This window comes from Gouania willdenowi, chromosome 5 (assembly GCF_900634775.1).
Source record: "Gouania willdenowi chromosome 5, fGouWil2.1, whole genome shotgun sequence".
NCBI classification, from domain to species: domain Eukaryota; kingdom Metazoa; phylum Chordata; class Actinopteri; order Blenniiformes; family Gobiesocidae; genus Gouania; species Gouania willdenowi.
In genome coordinates this window covers 15,019,897-15,039,804 of record NC_041048.1, presented here as the reverse complement: position 1 = coordinate 15,039,804, position 19,908 = coordinate 15,019,897, and the positions used below count along the sequence as shown (strand labels likewise).

Sequence of the window (19,908 nt, the reverse complement as noted above, 5' to 3'; positions counted from 1 at the left end):
ATTGTTGGCGTCATGGTGCTTATCTTGGAGACCCCCTACCTGAGTGGAGTACTTGACTCGGAGTCGTTCGGCTTCGCAGCCTTTGTCACAAACTCTGATCTGTCTCTCCCTCTCCAACTCTCTCCTCAGACGCCCACACGACTCCTCAGCGTCCCTCATCTTCCTCTCCCAATCCACACGAAGTCGCTCGATCTCTTTCCGTAGGTTGCGTTTGGCTTCGATGGCCTCACGGAGTCGGCCTTTCTTCGCCACCCTCACAAATTCAAGCTCCTGTAGAGACACAAATGTCACCAAGGTTAAATTTAAATTATTAATAACAGTTTATAATTAATACCCATAATGCTCAGCAGAGTTAGGGTCAATTATAATTGTAATTGCGTAATTGCTAATTACCTGCAATTATGGCGGAATTATAATTGAAAAATCTGTTGCTGTTGTAATTGTAATTAAATTGTAATTGAGTTCAGATAATTGACTATGTAATTGTAATTACAGTCCACAATCCATGCATAATATACAATTCACTGTATAATAATATAGTGAATTGAACTGAATGGAATTTATTACCATTGTTGCTATTTTGCTTTGTGTTCTTATATGTTTATCTTAGTTACTGATTATTAGTTTGTCAGTTTTTTGTTGTTTTTCTGTAAATGTGATTAATTTTAATTGAACTTTAGTAATTGGGATTGTAATTGACTTTCTGAGGATAAGAAAGAATCTTATTTTATTGGAATGTTTAAAAAAATGCTGGTCACTGTAATCGTAATTGAATTGTAATTGAACGTAGGTAATTGAAAACGTAATTCTAACTGAAAAATGTACCGTAATTGACCCTAACCCTGCTGCATAGTCATAATGCTCGTACTAATTTAAAAAGTATGTGCATTTCCGTTTGTGGGATGGTTTTGTGAAACGATCTAGATGAAACGATTAAACTAAGTATAAATATAATGCAGTTTAAAAAAATTACAAAAGATATGTCTTTGAAAAGTACAGAAGTGAAGAAGGATAATTGAAATCTCACAGATGTTCATTTTGTTGTTTTTTTTCTTTTTCTTAACAGCTCAATTGGAGTATTTATTTATATTGTCCATGTTGTTCATTTCATTGGAGTTTGCAGTTTTTAATGGTAAAGAATGGGGGTAAGACTTAACATGTGAATCAAATGTGTATTATATTGAAAATGTACTTTTTAAAAATTGAAAATTAAAATCAAATAAAACATAATCATAATAAATATGTACCTGCTGAAGGCTCCTTTTAGCTTGAACAGCAGCTGCCAGCTTTTCCTCCTGTTTCACTCTCATGCGAACAATCTCCTGCAGGATTTTTTCTCTAGACTCTTTGGTGTCCAGGCCGGCATACAGCATTTGTCTCATTGAGTCCATCTCAGGGTAAGCAGCTGTGGGAATGAGTGAGGGTCTCTCCTGTGGCTGAGGGACATTCTGAGGGGTCGATGTTTGAGGCGCACTGGTGCAAAGAGAGGGCGGTGAAGCCAGGGAGGGAGCTGGGGTTGGATCTGTAGAAGAAATCAAATGAAATTCAAATTAAAAACCTTTATTTTTATTTCAAATAAAAAAAAAAAAAAACATTATTTTGGAGGTGGTTCATATTTTTTATAGTTGCTTTCAGGGTTGGGGTTAATTATAACTGTAATTTAAAAAAAAAAAAAAAATCTGATGCTATCGTATCATAATGAAATTGTATTTGAGTTCAGATAAGTGACTTTGTAATTGTAATTGCCATGAAAATTGTATAAAATGTATAATTTAATGCAAAACTTAGCCACTATGTTACAGTTATTTGTACAGTTCTACACATATGTAGTTAACAATTATTAAAATATGTTTCATATCAAGCTTTCCCACATTTTACCATTTAAAATAAATTGAAATCGAGGGGTATGTGACACAAAAAAAGCTCAGACGCCCACACCAAAAATATTATAATTTAATTGAGTAGGAAGCCGAACAAAGGAACCAATCGATAGGAAATAAATTAAATAATACATATTGTTTTTTAGTGTATTTCCAGCAGAATTAGGACCCCTGATCATAAGAAATGCTAACAGAAAGCAACACAAGGCTAACTTTTATTAGGTTATTTATTTCAGACTCAGTAATTGTGATTTATTGTAATTGAACTTTAGTAATTTAGAATGTAATTGTAATTAGTTTTCTATCCTCAAAAATTCATTGTAATTGAATTGTAATTGGAACAATGCTGGTCACTGTAATATAACTGAATTGTAATCGAACATGGGTAATTGAAAACGTAATTGTAACTGAAAAATGTGATGGACCCCAACACTGGTTGCTTTTAAACATGCACTTCCTTAAACTGACACAAGGGGGAGCAGTTCCTCAGGAATAATTGGAAAACAGGACTTTATTTGTTGCTCTGTATAAAAAGCTGAAAGTAACCTGCCTAGGATTGACTCACAGTTTTCAAACATGTGAATATAAAACAGTTACAAACTATCAGCAGCACTGACTTTCATCACAGTCGTCCACTTCAATCTCTCCATCGGTGTCCACGCCATCGACTTGATTGGAGATGCTTGAATGGGTTGATTTTTCTATTGTTTGTGTGTCGCCATTTTGCAGCTCCTGCCTGGAAGTGGCTGTAGGGCCACTAATAGCAGTGTGGTCGTCCTTGGGTTGTATCAGAGCGGCCGGAGGAGGAACCGTCAGAGTCTCCTCCCTCTGTGAGCAGAACCTGGTGGGGTAAACACATGGAAGATTTATTGAAAGGAGGCTGGATTTAGCAAACCAAGGCAGTGAATTCCAAGAATTTGTCTTACGTTCACCCTTAGCATTTTGTCATGGCCGCAAGTTCCCCGTGTTTCTGTTACAGGTTGTTTATGTGCATCAGTAAGACCCTTTTACTGTAACTAGATGCACGGACTAACCCAATTCAAGCAAGAACCCCAACCTTTCTGTGATTTTAGGGTGAAAAAACAATGTCTTCACTTCTTAATGTGAAGAAGAGATTTTTAGCAGAGGTGAAAGTAAGGGATTACAAGTACTCAAGTTACTGTAATTGAGTTGCTTTAATGGGTACTTGAGTATATTTCTAATCAGTCATTTTACTTGTACTTGTTTTAAAAGACGTAAAATAATTAGTTACATTTCTACACCCAACCATTACTGAGTAAATAATTATCATTATTTTTCAAAAATGATCATCAGACATTGTGAAACTACAAAACATGAAATGACCACACAACAATTAAATGCATCACATCATAATCGACCAACCAGATTAAACGTAATGCAGTGCGCCAAAACAGCATTGAATGCTGGTTATTACAGCCTGAGAATCTTTTTTTTAAAATGAATTAATTGGTGTCATTTCATTTTAACAAACATATTTATACAGATGCATTTGTGGAAAATAAATTAAGTTCCAATTGTGCAAGATTTGGTTTCTTCCTTTTTAAGTTTATACATGAGATGTTTACTGTACGTGTTTACTGTATACAAGGGAACCGTGGCAAGATGTATTACCAAAATAAACATGGTGGGTGAAAGTAACTAGTAACTTTACTTTGAGTACTATATATTTGAGCTACTTTTTATTTGTACTTGAGTATTTTATGTATGACTTACTTGTACTTGAGTACAATTTCAATCAAGTAACAGTACTTCTACTTGAGTAGGATGTATCAGTGCTCTGTATTATTGAATGATCATAATTTAATTTATTTATCTATATATTTTACATTTATTTATTTATATATATTTTATTCAATTTATATGAATTTATATATTTTTTCATATATTGTAATATTTATTATTATTTAATGTAATTATTATTGAATTTATTTATCTATATATTTTACATGTATTTATTTATATTGATTAATATATTTTAGATTTTATCCATTCATATGTAATTTATCATTATAATAATAATAATTCATATTTTTTATTAATTATTATTATTATTATTATTATTATATATAATTGATTTTTATTTTATTATTATTATTATTATTATAATAATAATAATAAATGTTTATTTTTTTTAATTATTATTGTTATTATTATTAATAATAATTGATTTTTATTTAATATTATTATTATTATTATTAATAATAATAATAATATATTATTTAATTATCATTCTTTACCACACACAATCTCAAACACAAGCATTCTATGCTTTAACCTCCTCAATATAAATGTAGTTCAAATAAAATACAGAAAAAAAAAAAATAACAAACTCGAGGAAAAATAATGTATCTGGGGTCACCAGAAATTTGTGATAAAAAAATGGGGCCACGACCCGTAAAATGTTGGGAACCACAGCCATAAGGTGTGCACTCCTTTGGTTCAGAATCCACGTTTTGATGAAACTTACCTCTCAGTCTTGGGTTGAACGGCGGTTTCTCTTTCTCTGCTGCTTAGGGGACCAGGACGAAAGCTGACGGCCTTTGCTTCAACTGGACCTGTTTCAAATCCTGAAACAACAAACAAAAACAACTTAAAAACAACACCATTAAAACAACCGGAGGACACGGATCCAGATGACGAACTCGTTTTATTTCAGTTACACAAACAGAAACGTACCATTGAGGGTGAGTAAATGTACAAAAAAGAGAGACAACAGCTTTTTTTTCTTCTTCTCGTAAATCCTTAAATAAATGTTAACATTCATGAGATAAAGATTACACAAACAGCAAACCTTGTGTGCAGACTTGGACAGCGATTGAAGCCAGTCGGGTTTCTTGTCTTTGTGAGCTGATGGAGACAGCAGCAGTTTGTCCAACTTGGGCTTCTTGGTGGGGATGGGGCTGGGAGACTGTGGAGGGAAGAGGAACAAACCATTAATCACATCATCTTCAGATGAAATACTGACATTATACCACTGACTGTACAACAAAACAGTCTAAGGCAGCGATTCTCAACTGGTGGGTCGTGGACAGCTGGTCAAAAAATGACGAAATACTTAAGTCGCTCATGTTGGACTTGTCTTTTATTTTGAAAGAAACTTTTCTTTTGACTGGCATGCTGTGAAATGCATGTTGCACAGGAAAATATATAGATTCATGTTTTAAACAAGTTCTGATGAACTATGGCCGGGCCTGCGGAACGTCTCCGCGCCGAATAGTACGTATATCACGTTCCCGAGAATTCAGTCAAATGACTCGATTCCACAGAGTAAAACAAATAAAATTGACATAAAACCGTAATCTACGTTAAATTTGACATTATATATTACACGACTTTGGTCCGACAAACGGGGGGTGGGTCTCCATCCCCGTCCCCCTTTCAAAAAGGTCTCCAAGAGATTCTTGACATCCGCTCACAGAAAATCCATGTCGGCCATACAGCCCGATTCAACAAGCATTAACGGAGGAATAGTCATTTGAAAAATGGGGCCCCCTGGTGTCCCCGCGGCACATATGGCGTAATGGGCCCCATTCATATATTGGTATGTGTCAATGATTCGGAACCACTAACTGTCACATCATTTGACTCACAAATAAATGAGAAAAACAACTTTAAATGGAAATTGCTGAGAAAAAGGGGTGGGCCCCGGGCCCCTAATCAAATTGTGTGAGGCATTATCGTAATATACGTTGAATAACCTTTGAAACGATATATCACACGACTATGTTCCCATAAATCCCCCGGACCCCAAATCGAAAATCGGGCTCCGAGCGTCAATGCGTACACATGAATTAAATAATGGCAAAATGTTGGGTCCCAGGGTGAGACCAGTAGAGAACACCTGGTCTAAAAGCAATCTCTCCTTGCCCCCACCTATAAATATGTATATATATATCTATATTCTTTATACTTTTTAGATTATTTTTCCTCTTTATATTTTGTATTTGTATTTATATATAGCCTCTATTAGGTCTGTGCGATATATTGAAATTCAATATATATTGCGTTTTCAATTTTGGTGATATAGAAAATTACAATATCGCCTATATCAATTTATATATATTTTTTTAATAGCTTATTTTGTTTTATAAGACCCTCGTTTTAGGAATTGTTCCTTTCATTACTCCTCAGAGCAGCATTAAAAGCACAGTTAGATGGATTCCGAGTGCGTCCTAACCCAGACCTTCCCCTAAACAAGCCAAACTACAAAACTCACTCACGTGCTGTCCCTAATAGGAGAAAAAGCCAAAAGTGGCACATATTGGCAGCTGTTTGTTAATAATATGCCTGTATGACATTTTGCATCAGCAAATTTAACCCACAATTGTATACCTGGTCAGAATTCATTTGAATCAAAATATAGAGATTTATATATTCTATAGCCATTTTGAGAAAAATATCAAGATGTGAGGTTTTGGACCATATCGCCCAGCCCTAGCCTCTATTGTTGTTCTTCGGTTGTGTTTTTTTCTTGTAATAACACTAAATTTCACTGGATGTTATAACAAAGGGGGAATTTTTTTTACCAATGCTGATTTTTACATTTACACTCCACAGAATGACTCACGGGTTGACTGTTTACTAAAATAAAAGACACAGGGGTCACTACAAAATGGAGACGATCATGCACATAAACCAACAAGAAAGCACAGGGAGGAAGGAAGAATGGAAGATGCATCTGTGTAAGCATTCAGTATCTGAGACTCAGTGCGTGTGTGTGTGAGTGTGTGTGAGTGTGTGCACAGAGCTTTAAGCTGAGCAGACACTCAAGCTGGTCTGGCTGGCAGCCAATAGGGCTACATTGCTCTCTGCCAGGCAGGAGAGGCGCCATCAGGTGGAGCAGATCGACTGCCCCAACCGCAGAAATATTGCAACTCGGAGATGGAGGCAGACAGAGAGGAAGACAAATTAAAGTAATTGCACTCACATCTGACAGACAATTGGATAGAAGCGCTTTGAAACAGTTGACATTAATGCAAGGCTGGAGAGCTGTATTTCTGTTTGGGGCTGAGAAAAAAAAAAAAAAAAAAAACCTGTGGGGAAGCTTTTACCTTGTTAAGAGGCTCCCCAAAAATGCTGAATATGTATTTTCTTTTTTCACTTTTTTCTGGGATACGCTGTACTTTGTGTTTAGCATTTTTAGTAAGTGTTGGGGGGGTGGGTGGGGGTGGGTCAATCATGTGTTGAGACCTGAGCTCAGGTCTGCACTTGTCAGACAGAGGATATGTTTACCTAGGCAGAAACAGAGGCCGGCACAGACCTGCCCGTCACTCCCTGATTCACTACTATGACATCCTGCCTCCAGGAATGGCAAACACTCCCATCTCCACCTGTCTGTCTGTCTGTCTGTGTGTGTGTGTGTGTCTGTGTCAGTGATTCAAGACAAACGATCGCCGGCTACCTTTAAAAGGCTCATTCCAGGCCCCTCCTACTAGTTGGCGCTCACTTGAATATCCCAAATATTCAAATTTTATTTAGCTAGAAGCTGGTGCTGCTGATGAATCACGTCTTACAGATTTCCTACACAAAGCCAGACTGCTGTGTGTGTGCGTGTGTGTGTGTGTGTGTGTGCGTGTGTGTGCGTGTGTGCACTCAGCTGTTAGTGGGTGCCGTGGCATGTGGGTAGGTGGGTGATAGAGGGTGTAGACACCAGTGTGTATGTGGGAGGGAACTTGTAGGAGTGTGTGTGATGAGGCATATTCGTAGGCATGAGTGTTAGGTCGGGTCTGGCATTATGAATCAGTAATAAATCAAATGTGTAAAACAAACTTTTAATGACTGCTTTCTTAATAGTTTAAAAGAGTTAACATTTCAGAGTTTCTGTAAGTGTTAGTGTTAACAGCACAATATACCTTTAGTTCCCTACTTACAAAGATCATTAATGTAAACTAAAAGAGTAAGTGATGTTTTATCCATAATCAAAGGTGATACGTGCAGACATTCTGAACGTGATACTCGTAAAACTGTGGAATCCGTTCAGTTCATATTGTTGGAATAAGGAAGCAGATTACGTCTGAGTTCATAATCAGCAAACACTGAGACCTTTATTCAGGTAATCAGTCCCATTGCATGCAAACATTATGGTGACCCTCAATACAAAATAATGTTGTTTTAAAGCAGGGGTGCTGAAGTCTAGTTATTCAGGTCTCCCACCTGCATGTAACACACCTGAACCTAATGATTGTGTCATCATGCAGCTCCACCGAAATCCTGATAGTTAAGGGTGTCCCGATCTGATAGTGGTATTGGAAATCGGTCCGATATCAGCAACAACAAAAAATCAGATGGGATTTTATACAAGCAGCTGAAATACAGACAGTAAAAAATGAGCAGTGGGCAGGCATTCCACACTACAAAATAATTCATAGAAGTAGCTATGATTTGTGCTAACATTGTGTTTCGGCATTGGCTAATACTCGAAGTATAAAAAAAAAAGTTAAATTGGAACACCCCTATTGATAATACAACCAGGGTTCTCAAAACCAGACTTAGTCATCCCAATCTTAAAGAACATAGAACTAATTAAGTTTGTCTGTTATTGTAGATTTAGTTTTGAAGTATGTAAATGTGGAATAAAACGGGAACAAGGAATTGAAATGTGCTGACTCAACATCTCTTATCTATTATTATGTGTTTGCTAATGAGGCATAGAGTTGTAGTAAAAGGTTTTTTAAAAAAAAAAAAAAAAATTTTTTTAATACAAATGGCTTTTTGAAAGGTTACATGGGAGGCATAAAATGACATTTACATTTCTTCTCTGTGCGAGAAAACGCATAAATCATAAGCAATAATAATTATTTTGAAAGTCCGTTTACTGAGAAGTCCTCTTACTTAAGTGTTCCCTCTGTGTTTCTCTGGACACCCCCCCCCCAACATCTTCTATCTCAGAAAGGTTCCTACCTGTCAAACCAGTCACTGCATTACAAACACACACACACACACACACACACCCATTTACCTGCACAATGAGCTGTTTGGTTAAGCTACTGTGTGGGTTAGTGCTTTAAGGGCCAGGCCTCCTCCTCAGCACCAGCAGTGACTCGACCCCTCACCTGCCTGACTCAAGGCCGCCGCTACGGCTGCCCTGCTGTAATCAGACTCTGTAATTACTGACGTGGCTGTTGTTTTCCTGACAAAGGATGTCTGCTTGTCTGCTACTATTTCTACCCTGAGGTTTTTGCAGCTCCAGGAAGACTACGAGCACTAGACATAATAGAGCCAGAGAAACAGACACTTCCAGACACCACAAGGGACCTGGCTGGCTAAATATGACACTGACCTCACAGGAGAGCAAGCCACACAGGCTTTACTCACCACCACATCACAGACAAAGCACGGCCCACGGAGTCATAACACCCCCCTCCCCCCCATGCTATGCACATCCTACAGGGCATCCATCCCTCCTTCCCTCTCTCACTTTGGTAGGAGAGACTTCCTCTGAGGAGTTTGCTTTGGCCCAGTCCCCTGTGGGAACTGAGTCTTGAGTGGGAGGGGGGGGGGCTGGGTCTGCAGAAGGGGGACCACAGAGGAAGCACTGAGCTGAAGGAATGTGTACTTGAAGGCCAAGTACAGCGTCTCCTTTCAGACTCTATTCAAGCATTGGCCTTTTCAACTCGGCATTGTATGATATTTCTTTGAGGCGCTGTGTAATGAGGGAGGGAACGTTCAAGCGAACCTGTAGGCTAAACAGGGTCTAATGGCAGATGGGCAGGAGCAGACATGCTTTATTTTTTAATTAGTGCAACATAATGGCGCGGCAAACACAAAAGACATGCCCCAGCTACTTTTCATGCCGGCATTGCAGATAATGACAGAAGCAGCCGACATCAGAAACATATCGATATCTGCTTCGAGTAGACGGCGTTTGACCCGATTGAATAGTAACTCGTCGATGTCATGTGAACTGGAGCATGATTCTGATTGAGCTGCGTTTTTCACTTTGAACATGGAGCTAATCAACGCTATCACTTTATTGAACGCTGTCGTAATAGAAGCTCTGTGACTAACCCAGGGACATTGGTAGTGAGGCGATTTTAAATAAATAATGAATACGAAACGCTAACAGTGACATCTGAATGTGGTTGGATGAAGAGGAGCAAAAACCACACCACAGATGACGATGATTAAAGGTTAGCTACAGCCAAATCACACAGAAACTGAGATACGTTTGTCATTTATCCAACGTTTGAACAATCAAGTTTAGATGTACTTTTAAAATGCTTTTTCAAAGGAACTTCAGGAAACACGTATTGCGTTTTGCTCCAAGTGAGCAGTGAATAGTTTTCATTAACAGTATTTTCTCAGCACTCGTTCCGATTGCCAACATGGAAGGAAGCCAAGGCAGGAAGGAAGTATGGAGGGGAACGAGAGGAAGAACCAAAACATGATGGAGGAGTAGAATGCGAGTGCTGGAACAAACCAGTAGACATGAACTGTAGTTAAAGGGGAGAATTTATCAGGTATCGGCCTCAACTGACACTGAGGAAAACGGAAAATCAGCCTCATGGCTTTATTTGGTTTTCAGTAATTCTGAACGTTTTTATACCATAACATTGGGTCTCATGAGGTTTAAAGTGTGTGAAGCTATGTCTATAAAAAACACAAGACATAAAAGAACCAAAACATTAGCATAGTCATTTGAGCACTATGGAGAAATTCAGTGAGGCCATTCTTCATAAGCCTGCCTGGAAAAACCTCCTTAAAAAACCAAAACGCCCCACCACTTCTAAACATATAGTGAAGGATCTTTTAAACTGAAAACATGAACAAATCCAGGAAACTGGTCAACGGTTAAGTTATCACAATCAATATTTCCCTATTGTTTATTGCACGAAGAACCGAAGGAATGTGATGATTAATAATGAAAACATTTACAGAACTTGATGGATGGTCAGTGGATAAAAGGCGGGGTTGATCTTCAGCCTATCGAGTCCACCCCAAGTCAACAAGAACCACATTACATTCTACATCACTCCCCATCATATAGCTCAGAGACTCAATTAACGCCGACATACATGTTTGTAGAAACAGGAGAGACCAAACACACAGGGAGAACATGCAAACACCATCCATCCATCCATCCGTCCATCCAACTACTTCAAGTTCAGAGTAGAGTAATGACCATTAAAAACAAAAACTTAAACGTTGAACCAAAATAATTAAAGGTGTCCCTATCCGATATCAACCTGAAAACAAATATCGGATATTGGATTCAAATTTCCGATTTTTTTTTTTTTGCAATTCATTTTATATTTATTTTATCGAAGCAGCCCGTTTGTGTAGAGTTGATCAGAAAGTGACTTTTCCGAGGCTAAAACTTTACGAGTTAAGTTAATGTTTTTGGGGTTCTTAGAACAAATGGAGATGGGTGAAAAATAGCACGATTTGGGACCTTTAATGATAAATGGGTCAGTTTTTCTCATACCTACTGTTGCTGACTAATTACAATAAACTGTAAATTGCACAAAGCACTGCGGGAAGTAAAAAAAAAAGCAACAATAGGACAGTAACTCCACATGCAGGCGAGGAGGAGACAAAGTGACAATAAAAGTAGGAATGGAAACATGGTTTGCTATATATAAATATAATCCTGGACTAACCAGCAAGTTTGGTGACAGCATCTCAACGTCATCAATAATAGTTCAAAAGCTATGTTTAATTCTACTGATATGTAGAAGTTACCAAGTGCCTCTTATTCAGAGTTTAAACCTCTAAAAATTATATTATGTATTTATGTACCCTGAAGAATGTAATGCCTTAGCCTCAGTAAAGAAAAAAAGAAGACATTTTTATTCAACAGAGGCTGTTTTTTTTCTTAATTAATATGTTTAGAATTGCATAGGCTCTGTAAATGACATATCAGGGACCATTCATTGATTTAACTTTTTTCTTCAATTTCCTCTTTGACACCGCTTTTAATTAAACTGTCACACTATTTAATCTGATACTGTCCTGTTTTTATTGATTGATATTGTTTTACATGTTTTGATTTTCCTCATTTTTATGGTGTGCTAGCGTTACTGTGATGTTTGTTTAGTGTAAAGCACTTTGAATTGTCCTGTACATGAAAGGTGCCATATAAATAAACTTGACTTGACTTGTGGTCTTCGTAAATGACTTATCTGATTTGAGATTTCTATTAAAAAATGTGGTACTAATGTTGTAAGATGTCAGTAGGAGCAACACAAAATGTATAACTATGACAATTACTCTTAAATTCACCTTTCTACGAGTTACTCTAAAAGCGTACGAGTTGATGGACACTCTGGTGGAGCTCAAAGACACTTGATGGGTGGCATCAATTGAAGGCTAAACTGAAATCTCCTGCATCTGTTGTGCCACTAAATAAAACTCTAATGAAATTATCAAGAAACAAAACATGGGGCTGCAAATATAGTTCCTCCAGCTGAACTTCCTTATGCCACGGTCATATAATACCAGCGCGTGCTTGATAGCACAGCATTAAGAAAAGTGCACAGCAACAAGACACAACAGTTTCAGATTACGGCCTCCTTTCCCTTCCTAAACCCCTGAACGTAATCCTCAGATCGACATGTGCTTAGTGGGGCGCTGTCTCACTCAAGGGCACACCAACTGGCACGGCCCGCTCGGGTAACGGCCTTAGTTGGAAGTGAGAGAATACTAGTTTTAGTAATCTGATCCCTATAGTTTTGTGTGAACGGTCAGAGGGAAGCCACAAACCCTCCTTTCGGCTCTCGCTGCATAAATTGAACGTCAGTCCCTTGATTTATATAAAGCCCTGTGGTCCCCTCGTAGCAGCTGGGGGGAAATTATTGGTGTCTGCTCAGAATATCTCTGGAAACTATATCCTCACCTCATACAGATGAAACACAAGCTTCTATTTCCACCCTCTAAATCTAAGCTTAATTTATCAATTTACCCTGTCTCCACTGGATTTGTAGACATGTCGTCCATGTTAGCTGGACTCAGCCTTGGCAGTATGGGTACACTGGGACGGTTAGCCACTAGGGCTCTGCATAAAGTCGGCATTACAGCAAAGCTTATTGGATTGTCCTAATTGTCTTCAGGATTGAGACTTGATGAGGTCCGACGTGGACGCAGGACAGGCTGCTGCTCCTAAAGGTAGAAAATCTCATTAGATCTACACAGCCTGACACATATAGCTTCAGGGCAGATTAGCACGACATCGCACACAAACGATCAACTATTCAAGAGTTCGCAACCCCCACCCCCCATCCCATCATAGCAAAACAACACCAGAACAGACCAAAAATAAAAACACGAGAGTTTCCCATTTTTGCAACACGAAAATTTGACGTTTGTGCTGCAACTTTTCTTTAAAGGGAATTGTTTAAGCAGTGTTAATTTTGACAGACAAAATTTTGATTTTGTTGTTGTGGTCATAGTTTATTTTTAGTCCAAATTTGTTCATCAGGACTATTTCAGTTATAGTCTAGTTTTAGTCAACTAAATGACATTGAGATTACTATTTAGCCGACTGAATCTGTTACAGATTTAGTCGACTAAAATATAAAGCGTTTAAGATTCAATTTGCATTGATCAACCTGATATTGGATGGTATTAATGTTTGTAAACACACACAGACAAATTTAATGTGATCAATGCGTAAGACCACATTAGTTCTGATTGGATTTTGTCTCATGTGACCTGTGACAAAATTATAGTTGAGTTTTTTATTAGTTGAAGAAATTATTGTTATATTTTGGTCAGTTTTTTAGTCATTGTCACTTAAAAAAAAATTGTCAACGAAAACTATGACGAAAACCTTTAGTTAAGAGAATAAACAGTAGCTGCCAGCTATTGCACAGATTTTATAAACCCTTATAGCATCATGAACACGTAAATAGAAAATTAGCATTGCTTTGCTAGCGTGTTATTAAGAATTCATTGAACCAAATTTGTAAATTGTATGTTTGTTAGACTGTGGAATATCCACATCTGAGAACATGCAACTTCAGCCGTGCAAATTCACAATTTTCTATCAGTACGTTAAGTCCTGGTAGAAGGTTCTGAATGGAGACTTCCTGTACGTGCATTGGTGGACGGTTAGTTCATGCAAGAACACCAGTGCAAGACGTGGATTCAAATACTAAGACAAACGCTAAACTCCTCGAAAATCTTTCTGTTTGACAAGGTCAAATCCTTGTCACAAAAAAAACCTGTTCCTGATGCAGCAACTCCCTGCAAGCACAAAGAGAGTAACCTTGCTGGTGAGATCCAAACAAAAAGGAAGATTACAGCACGCCGAGTAATGAATTCCTTTTCAGGTCTAAACATGCAGTCATCTTAACCAGAGACATGCCTGCCTGTCTTTCCTACAGTATGTTTGACAGTCCACTCCAAATCTCTTCCCTCCCTCCTGAGCATGAACTCAGAGTTAAAAAAAAAAAAAAAAAAAAAACCAACAACCCCAAAAGTTCTTTTAACAGATGTGGAAACCTGACCCTCAAAGACACGAAACAGATATCACGCAGATTAATATTTTATTAGTGTGAGCTGTTTGGTATGGTCGTGAATCAAAGTTATCCCAGGAATGAATCATGGTCTGTAACAGGCATATTTATTGATGCACTGAGTGCCAAATTCAGCAGATAGCAGTCTGAGCGATGGCCCAACCAACACTATGGCACTGAAAGAATGAGGGAGGAGGCTGCACGGTTTGTATCTCCAAAAAACCGCCGGTGAGAGCAGTGCAATTGCTAACTCCGTCTTGCACAGACACACACGTTGCCTTTATGCTTCCATTAACATTTAGCACACTTATCTGTAGCAGCAGCTGCAGTGTTGGCCGGGGGGGCTGGGCCGGGTAAACGAGGAAAAAAAAAACGACAAACACAATCAAAGACAGTGGTTGAAATCCACTCTGCTTGAAAAATCTATTTTTGCACAACTTTTTAGGACGTTCAAAAAACGACTTTGGTCAGTATGTATTTCTTTTACGTTTGTTAGGCTTCTATTGCTTCCCTCCCTCATTTGGATCTTTAAGATTATTAGTCCTGTAGAAACAATCTAGCTTAATTGATTATAGGAAGACTCTAGATCAGAAGCGTCAAACTCAGTTTCCACCATTAATGTGCTTGCACTTACATGTATGAAAGATGTGTACGGTATGTAAGGAACTGACATATCCAATAAATAACTTAAAGGGGACAATATTATGAAAAATCCACTTTTGCACACATATGATGGTAACTTGAGTGTCCACCGGCACACAAAATGTGGAAATAAAACCATCCACTCCTTTGTTTGTGGTCTGTGTAAGACTTATGCTGCGTTCACCCGAATGCGTCTTTCTGCGGCAACCGAACGCATCTGCCGCACGAAAACGTACCGCAGGGTCTTCAAGATCAAAAATGTCCCCTATTCGCTTCATACGCACGTCTGAAGCGAAGCCCCGCCCACCAGCGACATATCCCAACTCGGTGAGTTTCACTGCCTGCTGAAGTGAGGAGCGCTCTCCTTTTTCTCTTCTCATAAACGTAAACCACCAGTGAAAAAAGCCGGTGTGATGCTATCCTATCTCAGTGCCGACTTTTAACAATGAAAACTACAGAGAGAACTTTTACCTGCTACTACCACCTCCTCGCCAAATCCTTCTTAGTCCGGTTCAGGTTATATGTCATACAGATCCAGGTGGTCTCACACAGCTTCTACTCCATGGTTGAATGGGTGAACAGACCGGTGTCTGTGTTGACGGACTGACATCATCGTCAACAAAGACTCTGGTTGGCTTTTGTCATGCGAAACAGTCGCAGGAGTTCAATATTTTCAACTCCTGCGAATGTGCATATATGTGTGAAATCAGGAGCGAGCTCGCACGGCCAACGCACTTGACATGCGGATCAGACCGTACCACCGCACAGGAAAGATTTCGCATCTGGGACACATCTGTCCATTGACTTTTTATGTGATCTGGATGTACGGACATTTCGTGACGCATCCGGTGTGAACGCAGCATAACAACACAGAGAAAAGTGCTTCATTTCAAATTTCCTGAGTTTGTGACATCACAAGCTAAACTCTGCTGGTGACAGGGGAGAGAGAGGGCTGATTTTGCATCCAAAACGAAGCACTCTCAAACAGCTGGATTATACAGGGTAATAAACATCTTCTGTTGCTTGATTCATGTTATGTTTTGACCAAACCCCAGCACAGATATATTATTTAGACCACAGGGAACTGTTTTAAAAGGTGAAAAATTGGTACAATATGTCCCCTTTATATTTCCTTCATTTTGTGAGCAATTTTTATGTAGTTCGGGAAAATTTTGAGGTATAATTTGAGAAATGTAACAGGATTCATAATTTTTTTTAGCGTTCTTTCTCTAACTAGAGATTCATTTGAGAAAACAACTGCCATAATTTGATATAAGTATGTGAAAACTGTGCAATTACTGTGGATTTTCCTTGATTTTGTGTATTTAGAGGTGCTGAGATAACGGAATTATTTGGTAATCTACACAATGATTCATATTTTCTGTCATTTTCACTTTTTCCTGCGGGCCACATTGGAAGCTTTAAAGTTCCAGATTTGGTCCCCCGGCCTTAAGTTTGACACATGTGCTCTTGCACTTGCCCTAGGAAACACACAACGGTAATTCAATCTGTACTTTAACTAAATTAAAAGAAAGCTGTGAGAGAGTCTAGGACAGACACGTGCACAGGTTTTTTTTGCCTTAAAATGACTCATTTTTACAACCTTGTACATGTTTTTATGGCGACTACCCTTCATGAACAAATCAATCACCACCTTCTGTAATGCTGTAATATCATGCAGCAGAATATTTCACAGCATATCTGTGACTGGATACATGTGTGCGTGCCTTCACAGAACTTGATCTCTACCGTGCAGCAGTGCCAACGCCATTTTTGCCATGCAAGCTTAATCCCTTGGCAATACACTGACCCTCATCTGATTCACTGCTGCTGGTACATCTGTGAGTCTGAGCCTCGCCACAACAACCTTGACTTCACCGTTTACCATAATTTAACTAATGACGAAAAGCTACAATGCTTTGTTTGTTGCATGACTCAGAAATAAAAGTTTGCACACGATGAGCAATGCGAGCATTTACAACTCAAAAGTAAACAGTGCAGCTCTGATAAAAAATAGTCAGGCTCAAGAAACACAAACCAACGAGGAAGAGATTTTGAAACTACTGCAGAATAAATATAGCTGTGATTGATATACATAGAGCATGCTTACGTCCATAATGTCACGTACATTACAGACTCTTCCGTGGAACTGTAAATCAGCTTTATCGCTATAATAGTAGTATTTACCAGTATATTTATATTATTTATTAACATTAGGGGTGTTGAAAAAAATTTACAGATTAGTTGTTTCTTAAGACATGTATTAAAAAAAAAAAATCACAATAATCGCCTCATACTTTATATCGGGATATATTGTATCGTGACCTATGTATCGGGATACAAATCGTATCGCCAGATGCCAGGCAATACACACCCCTAATTAACATCGTCGCTCAGCACAGAAATTGGTCAAATATCCCATTGCATTGAATCTGTCGATACATTTAAATACCCCCAGCTTCTGTCCTGCGTTAGATGCTTAAAAGTAAACAAAACAAGAAGCTAAAAGCTAAAAATCAGAGCTAATTTTGTTGACAAAAACTGTTTCCTTATAGTTTTTTTCAAATAAATGTTTTGCAAGTGACAATAACTAAACTGTGATAAAATAATAATAATAATAATAATAATAATAATAATAATAATAATACATATAAATATATACCAAAATATATTGATATTTTTTGTCAACTAATAAAAACAAAACTATAATTTTGTCACATGGGACTAAATCCAATCAGAACTCATTACGTCAAATCTGTCTGTGTATTCACAAATATTAATACCATCCAATATCCGGTTGATAAATGGTAACTGAATCTTTCAAAACTACATCTGTAACATATTTAGTCGACTAAAATGTTAATATAATTTAGACACCACTATAGTTATCCAACACTATAACCGTAATAAGTCCTAATGACCACATTTTGACTTAACTATGTTACATTTGAATCAAAACACTTTTTATGACTAAAACTAAATGAAAAGATACTGTCAAAATTGATACTGCTAAAAGTCTCCCCTAAATAAAGTGTCTGTAAGTATGTACCACATCATGACTGCTGGTTTCTCCAGTTAACGCCATCCCACAAGACAGCAACACAGCAAGTCCAGTGTCTGACTGGCTGAGTTTTAATCCCTCAGATTAATACTAATGCTGAGGCAAAGAAGCCGAGAGACGATTAAATGTCACTGGATAACCTCCCTGCAACCCAACAGTAACAGCTCCGAATACACAGACCATTATATCATCGGTGGTACCTGGTACCGGAACACTCCCCAGCACCTCCTCCCACACAGGGCAGAGACTGCAGAGAGGTCAGGTCTTAAGAGGAAGGGGAACCCACAGGGGGGAGGGAGTGCAGGTCTGCTAGTTAACAGAGCAAGACATCCAATTGGATTGACATGAAAGCTAGACAGAGAGACCTCTGACTTAACCACTGCAGGGATAAAGCAGAGGAGCTTTGCCCTGGTGACTCCTGACTGCATAAAACATCATAATTCATCACATTTAAAGGACTGGTACATAATGTGCTGTCTGGCACATATATATAGCACAAAATGCATCTAATATTAAAATATGACTTTTATTTAAAAAATATTTTTTCCTTCCATAGTGAAAAAAAGCAGATATACTTATTATCATTAAACGTATTTAGTTCAGTTACAGTGCTAGACCTCATTAAGTCTATGTATCTACTACAAATAGGGCTGGGATTCACTATATCAAGTTTTCTATCGCCTATATCGATATATTTTTAATCCACATCTTCTTTTGTATTAAAATACTTGTTTTATGAGTTGCTGCTTTTGCTACCTTTAAAAACAGCATGAAAACCACAGTTAGATGGATAGCTGAGTGTGTCCCAACCCAGACCTTCCCCTAAACAAGCCACACGACAGAACCCACTCACACGTGCTGTCCCTTATAGGGGAAAAAAACTACAGTGGCACATATCATGCAGCTGTTTGTTAATAAATGGGCCTGTGGCCTTTTTCATGAGCAAATTTAACCTCAAATTGTTTTCCTGGTAAGTAACAAATATTGAAATTTATATTGTATATCACTATTTTCAGAAAAAAATATTGAGATATGAGTTTTGGTCCAAATTGCCCAGCCCGAGCTACAAGCCAAAAGTTTTAGTTTTTTAATTTAATTCGCAAATCCGACCTGAAACCTTTCCCACTCACAGGTGTCGTCTTCAAACATAAATAAGTTCTAAGCATTTGCGTCACTGAATATGCTGAGAAATACAATTTAATGGTGACACACAGGGTTAAAACTGTCAGTAAACAAACAACACCAGTGAGTCGTAGAAGGGTCGAGTCTTTTTTAACATGCTGCTCCAGGTCAGTGATCAGCTGAGCTGCGGTTAGTGCCACCGCTTCACGGTAACCTGAGCCACATGACCACACGACCCCCCCACAACCCCCCACCCCCATGCACCTCCCCCCCCCAACCCTAGCCACCAGCGTAGAGCAGGGCAGGTGGCAGGTTTATTTGAAAAGATGAAAATGGGATGAATACCAGAGGTTAAGAGGTGTGAGCGGATGGGAGGGGGGAGTGTGCGCTGGGGGGGGGGAGGTCATAAAAACTGTGAGAGGAGAAGGTGAAGTTAGGGTCACTGCTCACTCAGGGTCCCATGTGATGTCATTTCACCAACCTAGTGCACATCCTGAAAAACTGCCCAGGACCTAATTGGCTCAACTCAGGTAATAAATCCCACTGAAATGTATAGATGCTGCTCTGCTCCGAGCACCAGGTTAAATAAATAAAAACCCTCAATCAACCAATGAAGTAACAAAGATGTTGCAGAAGACTGTAACTTTGTACTAACTTTAAATATATCCTCCAAGCCAAGAAACTACTAGAAGAAAGCACATTCAGAGCAGTGCATGGTTTGACATGT

The 19,908-nt window shown here is 38.4% G+C and overlaps 1 protein-coding gene across 1 annotated transcript in view; it reads right to left on the bottom strand.

Annotated features, from left to right (window-relative positions):
- Window positions 1–19,908, bottom strand: part of LOC114463459 (ski oncogene) — a 40,850-nt gene that overhangs the window by 2,083 nt on the left and 18,859 nt on the right. Inside the window, 5 exon segments of the mRNA XM_074783803.1 lie at window positions 40–270; window positions 1,248–1,522; window positions 2,498–2,721; window positions 4,365–4,468; window positions 4,693–4,809. Coding sequence (XP_074639904.1) covers window positions 40–270; window positions 1,248–1,522; window positions 2,498–2,721; window positions 4,365–4,468; window positions 4,693–4,809 — 951 coding nt within the window.